At 48.7% G+C, this 16650-nt stretch overlaps 1 protein-coding gene across 3 annotated transcripts in view; it reads left to right on the top strand.

Moving 5' to 3' along the window:
- LOC139234761 (anthrax toxin receptor 1-like) overlaps window positions 1-16650 on the top strand; it is a 246144-nt gene that overhangs the window by 129619 nt on the left and 99875 nt on the right. For all 3 annotated transcript variants that reach the window (XM_070865452.1, XM_070865451.1, XM_070865453.1), the window contains exons 13-14: window positions 9427-9522; window positions 15446-15484. In XM_070865452.1, the coding sequence (XP_070721553.1) occupies window positions 9427-9522; window positions 15446-15484 (135 nt within the window). The remainder of the gene's footprint in view (window positions 1-9426; window positions 9523-15445; window positions 15485-16650) is intronic.

Raw genomic sequence — 16650 nt, 5'->3', positions numbered from 1 at the left:
AGCGGGCCGGGAGTGAGAGGAGCAGGCCGGGAGTGGGGGGAGCAGGCTGGGAGTGGGGGCAGCGGGGGGAGCGGGGTGGGGAGAGCGGGGTGGGAGTGGGGTGAGTGGGTGCAGTGGGGGGAGCGGGGTGGGAGTGGGGGAAGTGGGGGCAACGGGGTGGGAGTGGGGGAAGTGGGGGCAGCGGGGTGGATCTCCACACTGCAGCAAAAACCCATGGGGGCAATGCGGTGAACGCCAGCCAGAGGCCTTATCAGAAGGGGCTATTTCGGCCCCAGAATGTTTCCACTTGTGGGTAAGAGCAAAACCAGAGACCATCAATATAAGATAGTCACCAAGAAATTCAGGAGAAACTTCTTTATAACAACAACAACTTATATTTATATAGCGCCTTTAACGTAGTGAATCATCCCAAAGTGATTCACAGGAGTATTATGAGATAAAAAATTTGATACCGAGCCGCATAAGGAGATATTAGCGCAGGTGACCAAAAGCTTGGTCAAAGAGGCAGGTTTTAAGGAGAGTTTTGAAGGAGGACAGAGAGGTAGAGAGGCGGAGAGGTTTAGGCAGGGAGTTCCAGAGCTTGGGGCCCAGGCAACAGAAGGTGCGAATGTGGAACTCGCTACCACAGGGAGTGGTTGAGGTGAATAGTATCAATGCATTTAATGGGAGGCTAGACAAACATATGAGGGAGAAAGGAATAGAGGGTCATGCTGATAGATTTAGATGAGGAAAGACGGGAGGAGGCTCGAGTGGAGCATAAACGCCGGCATAGACTGGTTGGGCCGAATGGCCTGTTTCTGTGCCGTTTATCCGATGTAACCCCGTGTAAAGGCAGAGGTAATGAGGCTGCGTCCTCTCTCTGTCGCCCTCGCCCGCTTTCAGCTTCAATTTCCAGGGAAAGAATGAAGAACACACCTGAGAAACGTTTGGCTCCATTGGAGTCAAACAGACGCATACCTCACAGTCCTTGAGCGCCTGGGGGCAGTTTCTTTCAGTTTTACCATGTCAGCCGTGGCTCAGTGGGCAGCACCCTCTCTCTCCTCTGAGTCAGAAGGTTGTGGGTTCAAATCACACTCCAGAAACTTGAGCACAAAAATCTAGGCCGACACTCCAGTGCAGTGCCGAGGGAGTGCTGCACTGTTGGAGGTTCCATCCTTCGGATGAGACGTTAAACCGAGGCCCCGTCTGCTCTCTCAGGTGGACATAAAAGATCCCATGGCACTATTTGGAAGAAGGGCAGGGGGAGTTATCCCCGGTGTCCTGGGGCCAATATTTATCCCTCAATCAATATCACAAAAACAAATGATCTGGTCATTATCACATTGCTGTTTGTGGGAGCTTGCTGTGCACAAATTGGCTGCCGCATTTCCCATATTACAACAGTGATTGCACTCTAAAAAGTACTTCATTGGCTGTAAAGCGCTTTGAGACATCCGGTGGTCGTGGAAGGCGCTACATGATTGCAAATCTTTCTTCAGGCAACAACTTGAATTTTTTTTAAAAAACAAAAAGAATTTCCACACGAAAAATTGGACAAAACCCTTTTAAGGGGACTGCACCGGCCAAAATAAGTAAATGAAAAGTAAAATCAACAAGGAAAAGAAAACGGCAAATGCTGGAAATCAAATTTAGAAGAAAAAAAAGCAGAAAATACTGGAAATAGATCTGACTGAGAAATGGAAGCTTAATGCTTTGGGCAGATTGAATCCAGTCTGCATTTTCACGGTGACGTCCTGCAGGGTATGAGTGTGGGCCTCACTGGCAGGGCTGGTATTTATTGCCCTTGCCTCTTTCAAAATTCTCACCCTTGTTTTCAAATCCCTCCATGGCCTCGCCCCCTCCCTATCTCCTCCAGCCCCACAAACCCCGAGATGTCTGCGCTCCTCAAATTCTGCCCTCTTGAGCATCCCTGATTCTAATCGCCCAAGGTTGTGCCTTCTGTTGCCTAGGGCCCAAGCTCTGGAACTCCCTCCCTAAACCTCTCCGCCTCTCTACCTCTCTTTCCTGCTTCAAGATGCTCCTTAAAACCTATCTCTTTGACCAAGCTTTTGCTCACAGAATCATAGAAATTTACAGCACGGAAGGAGGCCATTCCGGCCCATCGTGTCCACACCGGCCGACAAACAGCTATCCAGCCTAATTCCACTTTCCAGCTCCGGGTCCGTAGCCCTGTAGGTTACGGCACTTCAAGTGCACATCCAAGTACTTTTCAAATGTGGTGAGGGTTTCTGCCTCTACCACCCTTTCAGGCAGTGAGTTACAGACCCCCACCACCCTGTGGGTGAAGAGACTTCCCCTCAAATCCCCTCTAAACCTCCTACCAATTACTTTGAACCCCTCATCTGCCATAATTTCTCCTTATATGGCTCGGTGTCAATTTTTTTGTCTCATAACACTCCTGTGTTGGGCTTTGGGACGTTTCCCTACATTAAAGGCACAATTTAAATACAGGTTGCGGTTACCCCGAGAAAGTGTGTTATGCCCACCCTGTGGCTCCAGCTGGGAAATGTGTCACATTTTCATGGTCGTGCCTCATCGAGATATTTTAGGCAAGCTCCCGTCTGAGCGGGTGTCCGCAGGCAGCTTGGGGGTGGGGTGGTGTGGTGTGGAGGGGTGTGGGGCGGGGGTGGGGTGAGGGGGTGTGTGGGGTGTGGGGGGGTGGTGTAGTGTGGGGGGGGGGGTGGTGTGCGGAGGGCGGGGGTGGGGTGGGGTGGTGTGAAGGAAAGCAGTGACAGGATCGGTCCAAGTCAGCATGGATTTATGAAAGGGAAATCATGCTTGACAAATCTAGCATTTTTTGAGGATGTAACTAGTAGAGTGGACAAGGGAGAACCAGTGGATGTGGTGTATTTGGACTTTCAAATGGCTTTCATGGTACATCAGTCATTGAAGTTTGGCATGCAGGTACAGCAGGCGGTGAAGAAGGCAAATGGCATGTTGGCCTTCATAGCTAGGGGATTTGAGTATAGGAGCAGGGAGGTCTTGCTGCAGTTGTACAGGGCCTTGGTGAGGCCACACCTAGAATATTGTGTTCAGTTTTGGTCTCCTAATCTGAGGACGGACGTTCTTGCTATTGAGGGAGTGCAGCGAAGGTTCACCAGACTGATTCCGGGGATGGCAGGGCTGACATATGAGGAGAGATTGGATCAACTGTGTTTGTATCCACTGGAGCTTAGAAAAATGAGAGTGGATCTCATAGAAATATATAAAATTCTGATGAGATTGGACAGGTTAGAGGCAGGAAGAATGTTCCCGTTGCTGGAGAGTTCCAGAACCAGGGGTCACAGTCTAAGAATAAGGGGTAAGCCATTTAGGACCGAGATGAGGAGAAACTTCTTCTTCAGAGAGTGGTTAACCGCAGAAAGTTGTTGAGGCCAGTTCGTTAGATATATTCAAAAGGGAGTTAGATGTGGACCTTTCGGCCAAAGGGATCAAGGGGTATGGAGAGAAAGCAGGAAAGGGGTACTGAGGTTGAATGATTAGCCATGATCTTATTGAATGGCGGTGCAGGCTCGAAGGGCCGAATGGCCTGCTCCTGCAACTAATATCTATGTTTCTATGTTTTGACAAGGTCCCACACAAAATTAAAGCACATGGTTTTGGGAGTAATGTATTGACATGGATAGAGAACTGGTTGGCAGGCAGGAAGCAAAGAGTAGGAATAAACGGGTCCTTTTCAGAATGGCAGGCAGTGACTAGTGGAGTGCCGCAGGGCTCAGTGCAGTGACCCCAGCTATTTACAATATACATTCATGATTTAGGCGAAGGAATTGAATGTAAAATCTCCAAGTTTTCAGATGACACTAAGCTGGGTGGCAGTGTGAGCTGTGAGGAGGATGTTAAGAGGCTGCAGGGTGACTTAGACAGGTTAGGTGAGTGGGCAAATGCATGGCAGATGCAGTATAATGTAGATAAATGTGAGGTTATCCTCTTTGGTGGCAAAAACAAGAAGGCAGATTATTATCTGAATGGTGACAGATTAGGAAAAGGGGAGATGCAACAAGACCTGGGTGTCATGGTACATCAGTCATTGAAGGTTGGCATGCAGGTACAGCAGGCGGTGAAGAAGGGAAATGGTATGTTGGCCTTCATAGTGAGAGGATTTGAGTATAGGAGCAGGGAGGTCTTACTGCAGTTGTACAGTGCCTTGGTGAGACCTCACCTGGAATATTGTGTTCAGTTTTGGTCTCCTAATCTGAGGAAGGACGTTCTTGCTATTGAGGGAGTGCAGTGAAGGTTCACCAGACTGATTCCTGAGATGGCAGGACTGACATGAAGAAAGACTGGATCGACTAGGCTTATATTCACTGGAATTTAGAAGAATCATAAAACATATAAAATTCTGATGGGATTGGACAGGTTAAATGAAGGAAGAATGTTCCCGATGTTGGGGAAGTCCAGAACCAGGGGTCACAGTCTAAGGATAAGGGGTAAGCCATTTAGGACCGAGATGAGGAGAAACTTCTTCACTGAGAGAATTTTGAACCTGTGGAATTCTCTACCACAGAAAGTTGTTGAGGCCAATTCGTTAGATATATTCAAGAGGGAGTTAGATATGGCCCTTACGGCTAAAGGGGTCAAGGGGTATGGAGAGAAAGCAGGAATGGGGTACTGAAGTTGCATGATAAGCCATGATCATATTGAATGGTGGTGCAGGCTCGAAGGGCCGAATGGCCTACTCCTGCACCTATTTTCTATGTTGCTATGTGTGGGGGGGATGGTAATCTCGTGGCTTCTCTGTATCCGAGCTGAAGGGCAGGCCTCGGGGTGGAGCAGGGAGGAGGTGGGGTTTTGGTGGGGAGGGGGGCGTGGAGGGAGTGTCAAAGAGGTGCAAGCAGTGGGTTTGAGGAGCATTCACGCTTCCCCAGGCCCCACAACATTCACCGCAGAACATCCTTTTTGGGCGGCGGTTATCCGAGCGGAGTCCAGTGGCTCCTGGTTAGGATGCTCAACACCTGGTGCCAATGGGCGATGAGCCAACACCTCGCCCAACACTGCACGGAAATGGCATCAGGATTGTCCTGATTTAAACTTGCTCACAAGCCTGCCACCTGTCTCGGGTTGGTGGCAGGGTGAATGGTGCTGGGTACAGGGTGCTGGGTGCTGGCTGCTGGGTGCTGGGTGCAGGGTGCTGGGTGCAGGCACAAAACTGTAGGCCTACTCTCCCAATACAGTGCTGAGGGAGTGCTGCACTCTCGGAGGTGCCGTCTTTCAGATGAGATGTTAAACCGAGGCCCCGTCTGCCCTCTCAGGTGGACGTAAAAGATCCCATGGCACTATTTCGCAGAAGAGCGGGGGGAGTGATCCCTGGTGTCCTGGGCCAATATTTATCCCTCAATCAACATAACAAAAAAACAGATTCTTTTGTCATTATCACATTGCTGTTTGTGGGAGCTTGCTGTGCGCAAATTGGCTGCCGTGTTTCCCACTTCAAAAATGCTTCATTGGCTGTAAGGCGCTTTGAGGCGTCCGGTGGTCGTGAAAGGCGCTATATAAATGCAAGTCTTGCTTTCCTTTATGATCTCTGGGTTGCGAGTGTCGAGGACCACGGCCGCCATAGATTCTACACCGATTTAGCACCATCGGCTTCTGCGTATTTAATGACACGTCTTTTTGCTGGGCTTTAACAATGTTGTGATTTGAAATCCGCAATTGCTTTGATGCTGTGAGTTATTCCCACTTCCCTTTTGAAAACCGGTGGCTGGAGAGTAACCCAATAGCTGTCGCCGTTCCCAAGAGAGACGGAGGGAATAGACAGCAGAGAGAAAAAACAGCCGCTGTTATTTAAAGGCTGCTCTGGCTAACAGCAGCCGCAGTTGCCCTTCAAAGACGGCCACTCCGTGGAAGGTGGAGCAGCGAGACATCGAACCGTAAAAAAGAAAGAAACGGGGAAGGCGATCACAAAAGGAGGAAAGTTGTCATTTTTTAAAAATGCTCTCCCTTCCCCCCGCTTTATCACAGACCTTAAATTACCCCACAATACTTGGCCAGCGAAGCAGTTTATCAACACAAATTCTGGGCCTGTGCCCTGGCTGTTTTCCGACCTGTTTGCTGTGCGTGGGGAAGGCCAGAATCATAGCAGTATCATAGGAAAGGGTCCATTTGATGGCTTTTTCCCCACCAGCCGTAGTTCTGCCATCATTTCATTTGATAGAGCTCCTTTGCCCCAAACAATTAAAGCTCGACATGTGTAGGCAAACTTTCAAACTTCCTGTCTCAAAGCCAGCCAACAGAGGCATTTTTTTTTTCAGACCAGACCCCCACAAAAACCACAAGGATTCTGCTGTGCGCCTTTCCAACTCACAATTTAACTCTTGAACCTCTCTTTCAGACTTCATTTCATGAACTCAGAGATCCTGGTCCCAGACTCAGTTAACTGATCCCACCACAATCGGCTTGAGTGGTTTAACCTGGAGAGGGTCGTAGAAAGCGGCTGAGTAAACAGTGGGGTGAATACAACAATGACAACTTGCATCTTTATAGCGCCTTTAACTAGCAAAACGTCCCAAGGCACTTCACGGGAGCAATTATCAAACACAGAGCCACATAAGGAGATGTTGGAGAGGTGACTAATCACTTGGTCAAAAAAGTTAGGTTTTACGAAAGACTTCCATTTATATAGCGCCTTTCACAACCTCAGGATGTCCCAAAGTGTTTTACAGCCAATGAAGTACTTTTGGAGTGCAGTTACTATTGTAATGTGCAGCCAATTTGCACACAGCAAGCTCCCACAAACAGCAATGTGATAATGACTCGAACATCTGTTATTTTGAGGGATAAACATTGACCCAGGACACCGGGGAGAACTCCCCTGCTCTTCTTTGAAATAGTGGCCATGGGATCTTTTATGTCCACCTGAGAGGGCAGGCGGGGCCTCGGTTTATCCGAAAGATGGCACCTCCGACAATGCAGCGCTCCCTCAGCACTGCACTGGGAGTGTCAGCCTAGATTTTTGTGCTCAAGTCTCTGGAGTGGGACTCGAACCCACAATCTTCTGACTCAGAGGCGAGAGTTAGGGAGTTAGATGTGGCCTTTACGGCTAAAGGGATCAAGGGGTATGGAGAGAAAGCAGGAATAGGATATTGAAGTTGCATGATCAGCCATGATCATATTGAATGGTGGTGCAGGCTCGACGGGCTGAATGGCCTACTCCTGCACCTATTTTCTATGCTTCTATGTTTCTATGAGAGTGCTGCCCACTGAGCCACGGCTGACAAATCTTATGGAGGAGAGAGAGATAGAGAGGCGAAGAGGCACAGGGGTTGGGCTGAGCTGCGATGCTTCCAACTGAGCTGAGTAGCGTGTTGATGCTCAATATCCAGGCTCAGATATGATGAAAGCTATCAGACTGGGAGCAGGAACCTCAATCCTACTGAAGTCAGCAGGATTGAATGAACAGCGCAGTAGCGGAGGCTCCTGTAATGTATGCACTTGTGAGTATGCTCACAGGTTTGTAGAGCATTTGAGAGGAGGCGGGGGTCCCCAATGCAGTACTCTCTACGCAGGAGTCATCCCTTTATTTATTGGGGACTTCCGCAAGAAGTGGGCGCCGGAGTGCATCATTTCAACCGGGAACAGAATTTTAAATTGATTTAATTTGATTTGATTTGACAAAGGTTCCCTTTATGTGGAATTGTTAATTTGTGCCCTCAAAAAAAAAGGGGGGCACTTGATTGAAAGCTTCTGGAGTGTGACCCCCTCCCCCCCTCCCCCCCTCCCCTTTAATCAGGGGGCACGTGTATTAATGTTCTTATACAATATACAATACAGTAGAGCTGTTGTTGAGAGATGGGCACCGGAGGGACTGGAGTGCATCATTTCAACAGGGAACAACATTTTTACTTAATTTGATTTGAAAAAGTTCTCTTTAATGTTTAATTGTTAATTTGTGGGTTTTGGTACCCTTAAAAAAAGGGGCACTTGATTTTAAAGTTTTATCAAAATAGTTGTAGAGCTGTTGAGAGGAGGCGGGGGTCCCCAATGGAGAGCACTCTACGCGGGAGTCCTCCCTTTATTTTTGGGGACTTGGCCTGGAGGGTGTTGCACGGAGCAGTCCTGTGCAATAGATTTTTAAGTCGGTTCACAGACACCCAGGCCGCCTGTAATTTCTGCGGTCTGGAGGAGTCCGTGTTCCATGTCTATGTGCAATGTGTGAGAGGTTGCAGCCCTTCTTCCATTATTTGAAGGGGCTGCTCCTCTAATTCTGATTGCACTTCAGTCCCACACTCCTGATCTTTGGGCACCCTGTGCGGAGGGGAGCGGGTAGGTCTGAGGGCCTCCTCGTAGGACTGCTCCTGGGCCTGGCCAAGGTGGCCATTAACCGGTCCAGGCAGCGGCGGTCGAGGGGGTCGTTCAGCCAGACTGCCTGCCTCTCTTCCACGCGTACATCCGGGCCAGGGTGTCCCTGGAGATGGAGCACGCGGTGTCCACCGGTACGCTCGCGGCCTTCCGCGAGAGGTGGGCACCGGAGGGACTGGAGTGCATCATCACCCCCGGCAACCAAATTTTAATTTGATTCAAGTTTACTGTCCAATGTTTAATTTGTTTAAGTTTGTTGGTTTTAATGCCCCCCTTTAATCAGGGGCACTGATTATTGTTCAACTTTAAAATAGTTGCAGAGCTGTTGAGTTGTGAGTGGCTTAGCCAGGCACATGAGGCTCACAAGTCTCAATAAAACCCCAGCCAGTTGGGTTCGGGGGATCCACGATGAGGCAGATGGTTGTGAGCCTGGTGGATGATTGTTAAACCTTTGCTAATAAACCAACTAGTTCTTAATAGCAATGTGTTGCTATGAATTCTTACGCCAAGAACCCATGAAGCAAATACATCACAGCTCCCTTCTCTCCAGCTCAAGCAGGAAACTGAGATATATTGGATAATTGGATAAATACTTGAATAGGAAAAAAAAATACAGGGCTATGGAGAAAGAGCAGGGGAAGTGGGATTAATTTGGATTTTTTTTTAAAATTGTACCGAGATGTAGGCGTCACTGGCAAGGCCTAATTGCCCCTTGAGAAGGTGGTGGTGAGCCGCCTACTTGAACCGCTGCAGTCCATGTGGTGAAGGTGCTCCCACAGTGCTGTTACACTTCTCAATATATACCTTCTCAAGGGCAATTAATGATGGGCATTCGATGCTGGCCTTGCCAGCAATGCCCATAACCCATGAACAAATTTTTTAGCGAGCCAGCACGGGCACAATGGGCCGAATGGCCCCCTATGCGGCTCCATTCTATACAAGAAAAATAAAATGTCATTTGGACTCAAACAGGGGACTCAAGCAAAGGGAACACTTTGTGAAAGCAGGCAAGACATGCCTTAGACGCGTCTCGGTGTCTGAGTTACATCGTGACTAACAAGGACATTTCCTTTGCGTGTCACTCCGGAATGACTAATCCTAGCTCTGCCTTTTCTGCTTTCATTGTAGTCAGACGGAACAATTCTGGCCATCGCGCTCTTAATCCTGTTCCTGCTCCTGGCACTGGCCCTGTTCTGGTGGTTCTGGCCTCTGTGCTGCACTGTGGTAAGTCCTGGGATTGATCCAGAGTATTGCAAACTCACTCTGTGTACGCCGCGCGCCACTCGCTACCAGCTGCAGGGCGACAAAGAACAAATTAATTCCCCGAACTGACAAGACAAAATGTTGACCACACACACAGAAAGAAAAAATAACAATCGGTAGGATAGTCGTGCGATTTGTTCATCTGTGCAAAGAACACACAGGGACCTTTGGAGAGCCTCGACAACCCAGGTTACAACCAAAACCCTTTGTGGGCCACAGATCAGAGGGGTCACAATTGGTGATGGCCATTTTTGAGGCAGTGTTACCGCCCGATTGCTGATTTTACCGCCAGGCGTTAGGCGCAGCCTCAAAGTCCCAAATTCAGTTTTTACGGCCAAAGATGAGAAAGCAGCGCTAAATGGTGGCGTTACACACACGCTTTCGGGCGGGAGCTCAGGAGGCCGATTCAATCTCGCGACGAGAGGCTGCCGGCCTGTGAGCTGGCAAAACGGTCAGAAAAAAACCCATCTCCGACCCACACACACACACACACACACACACACACACACCTCTCCACTGGTACAACTAGTAAATAAATGTTGAAATAGATAAAGATTTTTTTTTTAACCTTGACCTCTGGCCGATTCCATCCGAAATCCGCGATGTTCCCCCCACTTTTTGCAGGCTGTACCAACGCCTGCCCGTGAGGCCACCGTAACCATGCAATATCACAGAGCGACCCCCAGGGGGCGCTGCACGCTGGATGGCGTCATCACATGGGTGGCGTTAGAGGGCCCAGCATTACCTCTTGGCGCCTCCGCCAAAGATCCAACTCAATTTCAACAGAAGCGCAGATGGCACTCAACGCCAACGAGGCATCTGCCACCCATTAGCCGCCCATCGCTAGCGTTACCATGGGAATTTCGGCCCCAGGGTGTTTTTTTCTGATTGGAAATCTTGCAGCTGAAGACTAGTTCAGGAGTACGGCCAACTGGGTTCAGCATCATGTCAGTCGTAGAAACAGGGCAGAGAAATTGGTTGGTGGGCTGGACTCGATCATCTTAGGTCATGGGCTGGGTGCCCTGGTCGATGGCTCCAGCAGGGGATTGACCACAGGGGGGATTGACCACGAGGGGATTGACCAGGGCGGATTGACCACGGGGGGGATTGACCATGGGGGGGGATTGACCATGGGGGGTACTGACCACGGGGGGGATTGACCACGGGGGGGATTGACCACGGGGGGGATTGACCACGAGGGGATTGACCAGGGCGGATTGACCATGGGGGGGATTGACCATGGGGGGGGATTGACCATGGGGGGGGATTGACCATGGGGGGTACTGACCACGGGGGGATTGACCACGGGGGAGGGGATTGACCATGGGGGGATTAACCATGGGGCGGATTGACCACGGGGGGGATTAACCATGGGGGGGGATTGACCACGGCGGGGGTACTGACCATGGGGGGAGGATTGATCACGGGGGGAGGATTGACCACGGGGGGGGGGATTGACCACCGGGGGGGGGGGGGATTGACCACGGGGGGGGGGGATTGACCACGTGGGGGATTGACCACGGGGGGATTGACCACGGGGGGGGGGGATTGACCATGGGGCGGATTGACCACGGGGGGGATTGACCATGGGCCGGATTGACCACAGGGCAGAGGGGGCTGCAGTCCCAGGCCCACCAAATAAATGTAGGATGAAAAATATAAGGCCTCGCAAATAGGCTGAATGAAATCGACAATAAGAGAGGAAAAAGAAGACGGAGGAAAATATTGTTTATTGGCCTAATGTGTACATACCTATTTTTGCAACGACAAGATCCTAAATACAGAAGTCCCTATATACACTAATGTACCGATATACAGAAGTACCTATATACATTAATGTACCAATATACAGAAGTCCCTATATACACTAATGCACTGATATACTGAAGTACCTATATAAACTAATGTACTGATATATAGAAGTACTTATATACACTAATGTACTGATATACAGAACAGAATATGTACTAGCCTGTTTTATTTCACATATTATTCAGAGAAATTTTCATATATGTATAGGAATCTAGTACTGCAATGTTACCAGAACCAGAATATATACCTACTTGATACAGAATATATGCTTTCATTGTTGAATATACCGGCCTATGTTTCCATACTCAGAATCAGAATCATACACGTAATGTAATGTAATGAACAGGAACAAGGATAACTATCGGCCCATTGGATCAGTTTGCCCCAGGCCCATCAGGCCCTGAATCCGGCCCTGGGCCCCAGCACTCAGTCTTCCACCTCGTCGTTCCGAGGCTGCTCCGCGTGTAGAAAGCTCGAAGCTGGTCGTTCTACAAAGGCATTCCGTTTCCCAACAGCGCATGGGCCAGGAGCTGAGAGTTGCAGAAACTCTGCATTGAAACAAAAACAAGGTTGGGTGTGAGGTGACCTCACCCCCCTGCAACAAGCGGGAGAGCCAGACCCCGAGGGTGCTCGGCGGGGGAGACATCTCCAGGAGGCGATTCACGTCAAGTCAGAATAGGATGGAATGTTACTTTCAAAAGGAGGAAAATCATACAACGATACAGCCCGGAAACAAGTCATTCGGCCCATCATCCCTGTGCCAGCCCTTTAAAAGAGCAATCCCGTTAATTCCACTCCCCCGTTCTTTCCCCACAGCCCTGCAAGTGGTTTCCCTTCCAGTATTTATCCAATTCTCTTGTGAAAGTTACTGTTTGAATCTGCTCCCACCGCCCTTTCAGGCAGCGTGTTCCAGATCACAACTCGCTGCGTAAAAAAATGTTTCCTCATGTCACCTCTAGTTTTTTTGCCAATCATCTTAAATCATAGAATCATAGAAGTTTACAGCACGGAAGGAGGCCATTTCGGCCCATCGTGTCCTTGCCGGCCAACAAATGGTTATTCAGCCTAATCCCTGTAGGTTACAGCACTTCAGGTGCACATCCAAGTACTTTTTAAATGTGGTGAGGGTTTCTGCCTCTGCCACCCTTTCAGGCAGTGAGTTCCAGACCCCCACCTCTGTGTGAAGAAATTTCCCCTCAAATCCCCTCTATACCTTCTACCAATTACTTTAAATTTATGCCCCCTGGTTGTTGACCCCTCTGCTGAGGGAACTAGGCCCCCTCATAATTTTATGCACCTCAATGAGGTCCCCCTCAGCCTCCTCTGTTCCGAGGAAAACAAATCCAGCCTATCCAATCTTTCCTCATAGCTAAGCTTCTCCACTCCCGGTAACATCCTCATAAATCTCCTCTGTACCCTCCCTAGTGCAATAACGTCCTTGCTGTAATGCAGTGACCGGAACTGCATGCAGTACTCCAACTGTGGCCTAACCAGTGTTTTATACAGTTCAAGCATAACCCCCTTGCTCATATTCGATGCCTCGGATAATAAAGACAAGTATTCCGAATGTCTTCTTAACCACCTTATCTACCTGGCCTGCTACTTTCAGGGATCTGTGGACATGTACTCCTCGGTCCTTTTGTTCCTCTACACTTCTCAGTGTCCTACCATTTAACGTGTATTCTCTTTCCTTGTTAGCCCTCCCCAAATGCATTACCTCACACTTCTCTAGGTTAAATTCCATTTCCCACTGTTCTGCTCACCTGACCAGTTGATTGATATATTCCTACATTATACAGCTTTCTTCTTTATTATCAACCACACAGCCAATTTTAGTATCATCTGCAAACTTCTTAATCATAGCCCCTATATTCAAGTTTAGACCATTGATGTATACCACAAAAAGCAAGAGACCTAGTACTGAGACCTGCGGAACCCTATTGGATACAGCCTTCCAGTCACAAAACACCCATCAAACATTACCCTTTGCTTCCTGCCTCTGAGCCAATTTTGGATCCAACTTGGCATTTTGCCCTGGATTCCATGGGATTTTATTTTCGTGACCAGTCTGCCATGTGGGACCTTATCAAAAGCTTTGTTAAAACCCATATATATTACATCATACGCACTGCCCTCATCAACCCTCCTGGTTACCTCCTTGAAAAATTCAATCAAGTTAGTCAGACATGACCTTCCCTTAACAAATTCATGCTAACTGTCCCTGATTAATCCTTGCCTTTCTAAATAAAGATTTATCATGTCCTATAGGATTTTTTCCAATAATTTTCCCATTACTGAGGTTAGGCTGACTGGCCTGTAATTACTTGGTCTATCCCTTTCTCCCTTCTAAAAAAAAAGCACCACAATAGCAGTCCTCCAGTCCTCCGGCACCACACCTGAAGCCAGAGAGGATTGGAAAATGATGGTCAAAGCCTCTGCTATGTCACCTTTTGCTTCGTTTAACAGCCTGAGATACATTTCATCCGAGCCTGGGGACTTATCCATTTTCAAAGCTGCAAAACCCCTTAATACCTCCTCTCTCCACCAATGGGAACAGTTTCTCTCTATCGACTCTGTCCAGACCTCTCATGATTTTGAACACCTCGATCAAATCTCCTCTCAACCTTCTCTGCTCCAAGGAGAACAACCCCAGCTTCTCCAGTCTACCCGCGTAACTGAAGTTCCTCATCCCTGGAACCAGTCTTGTAAATCTTTTCTGCACCCTCTCTAAGGCCTTCACATCCTTCCTCAAATGCAGTGCCCAGAATTGGACACAATACTCCAGCTGAGGCCGCACCAGTGTTTCATATAGGTTCATCTTAACTATGCCTCTATTTAACCGCTTTCTCAACCTGTCCTGCCACCTTGAACGATTTGTGCAAATATACCCCCCCAGGTCTCTCTGTTCATGCACCCCCTTTAGAATTGTACCCGTTAGATTCATACCTCTGAATCAACTGGAATGAGAATGCTGAGCCAGCCCATCTACCTCAGTACCAATAGTTGCCTAGGAAACAGAAGCTGGACCCCAGGAGACTCCACACATGCAAGGGGGCAACCTTGGCTGGCAAAAGGTGTATGCCCCAACTTATAATTACAATTATATATTGTTCGAAGAGCAGATTGTTGATACAATTCAACACCTTAGCAATCCACGCCAAAAAATGTCGAATCGATTCAGGCAGACCCTTTCGAATGAAAGTGTGAAATATTCTGATTATTTTACGCACCCGCTGCTGGCCAGGCACGGCAGGGACGGAGATCACCCAGCATTACACCGTGCCGGATTTCACTGTCCTCAAATCTGCCACCAAGCTCTGGTCTACAGGGCTGTTGTGATACCCGCCCTTCAAAATGGCTCAGAGACATGGACAATGTACAATAGACACCTCAAATTACTGGAGAAATACCGCCAACGATGTCTCCGCAAGATCATGCAAATCCCCTGGGAGGACAGATGCACCAACGTTAGAGTTCTCGATCAGGCCAATATCCCCAGCGTCGAAGCACTGACCGCACTCGACCAGCTCCGTTGGGCGGGCCACATTGTTTGCATGCCTGACACAAGACTCCCAAAGCAAGCGCTCTACTCGGAACTCCTACACGGCAAGCGAGCCCCAGGTGGGCAGAGGAAACGTTTCGAGGACACCCTCAAAGCCTCCTTGATTAAGTGCAACATCCCCACTGACATCTGGGAGTCCCTGGCCAAAGACCGCCCTAAGTGGAGGAAGAGCATCCGGGAGGGCGCTGAGCACCTCGAGTCTCGTCGCCGAGAGCATGAAGAAACCAAGCGCAGGCAGCGGAAGGAGCGTGCGGCAAACCAGACTCCCCACCCACCCTTTCCTTCAACCACTGTCTGTCCCACCTGTGACAGAGACTGTAATTCCCATATTGGACTGTTCGGCCACCTGCGAACTCACTTTTAGAGTGCAAGCAAGTCTTCCTCGATTTCGAGGAACTGCCTATGATGATGGATGCCAGTTTTCACTGCAGTGCAAATACGTTTTAACACCGAATGCTTGAGCCGATATCTCAGCAGGCCTGTAATATATTTCTCCCTCTCTTGTTCCAGATTATTAAGGAGCCCCCTCTTCCACCCTCGGATGATGAGGTAAGTGCTGCAATCTCTCTTCGCACTCCATGCAGCCAGCACGCACCTCTGGGTATGGCAGCGTAGTGGTTATATTACTGATAATGGTATTTAAGATTATGACAGGGTTTGATAGGGTCGACGTAGAGAAAATGTTTCCCTTTGCGGTGAGACCGAAACTAGGGGCCATAAATATAAGACAGCCATCAATAAATCCAATAGGAAATTCAGGAGAAACTTCTTTACCCAGAGAATGTGAACCTCGTTACCACAAGGAGTGGTTGAGGCGAATAATATTAAGGGGAAGGTAGATAACCACAAGTGGGATAAAGGAATAGAAATATATGCAAAGGGAAACATCTTCTCCACATCTATTGAAACACCTGGGAACTCATCCCTTTTTGGTGTGGAAGCAAGTCATCCTCGAATCGAGAGACCACCTAAGAAGAAGAATATTACTGGAGCAGCAATTCAGGGAGAGCAGTTTGGGAATTTGAATTCAGTAACAAAGTTGGTATCGGTAAGAGTGACCGCATATTCATAAAAACCCAACTGGTTCACTCATGTCCTTCCGGGAATGAAATGTGCCGTCCGGAACAGGCAGGAAAGTGGAGTAGACGCCAAGATTAGGTCAGCCAAGATTAGGATACAGGGTATTGGTGAAGCCACACCTGGAATACTGCGTGCAGTTTTGGTTTCCATATTTACGAGATGATATACTTGCTTTGGAGGCAGTTCAGAGAAGGTTCACTCGGTTGATTCCGGAGATGAGGGGGTTGACTTATGAGGAAAGGTTGAGGAGGTTGGGCCTCTACTCATTGGAATTCAGAAGAGTGAGAGATGATCTTACGGAAACGTATAAGATTATGAGGGGGCTTGACAAGGTGGATGCAGAGAGGATGTTTCCACTGATGGGGGAGATTAGAACTAGGGGGCATAATCTTAGATTAAGGGGCTGCCCATTTAAAACTGAGATGAGGAGGAATTTCTTCTCTCAGAGGGTTGTAAATCTGTGGAATTCGGTGCCTCAGAGAGCTGTGGAAGCTGGGACATTGACTAAATTTAAAACAGAGATAGACAGTTTCTTAACTGATAAGGGAATAAGGGGTTATGGGGAGCAGGCAGGGAAGTGGACCTGAGCCCATGATCGGATCAACCATGATCATATGAAATGGCGGTATAAGGAT

The sequence above is a fragment of the Pristiophorus japonicus genome, chromosome 22 (genome assembly GCF_044704955.1).
Source record: "Pristiophorus japonicus isolate sPriJap1 chromosome 22, sPriJap1.hap1, whole genome shotgun sequence".
Classification (NCBI taxonomy): domain Eukaryota; kingdom Metazoa; phylum Chordata; class Chondrichthyes; family Pristiophoridae; genus Pristiophorus; species Pristiophorus japonicus.
Note: the sequence above shows the minus strand (reverse complement) of the source record. Positions and strands in the feature narration are given on the sequence as shown.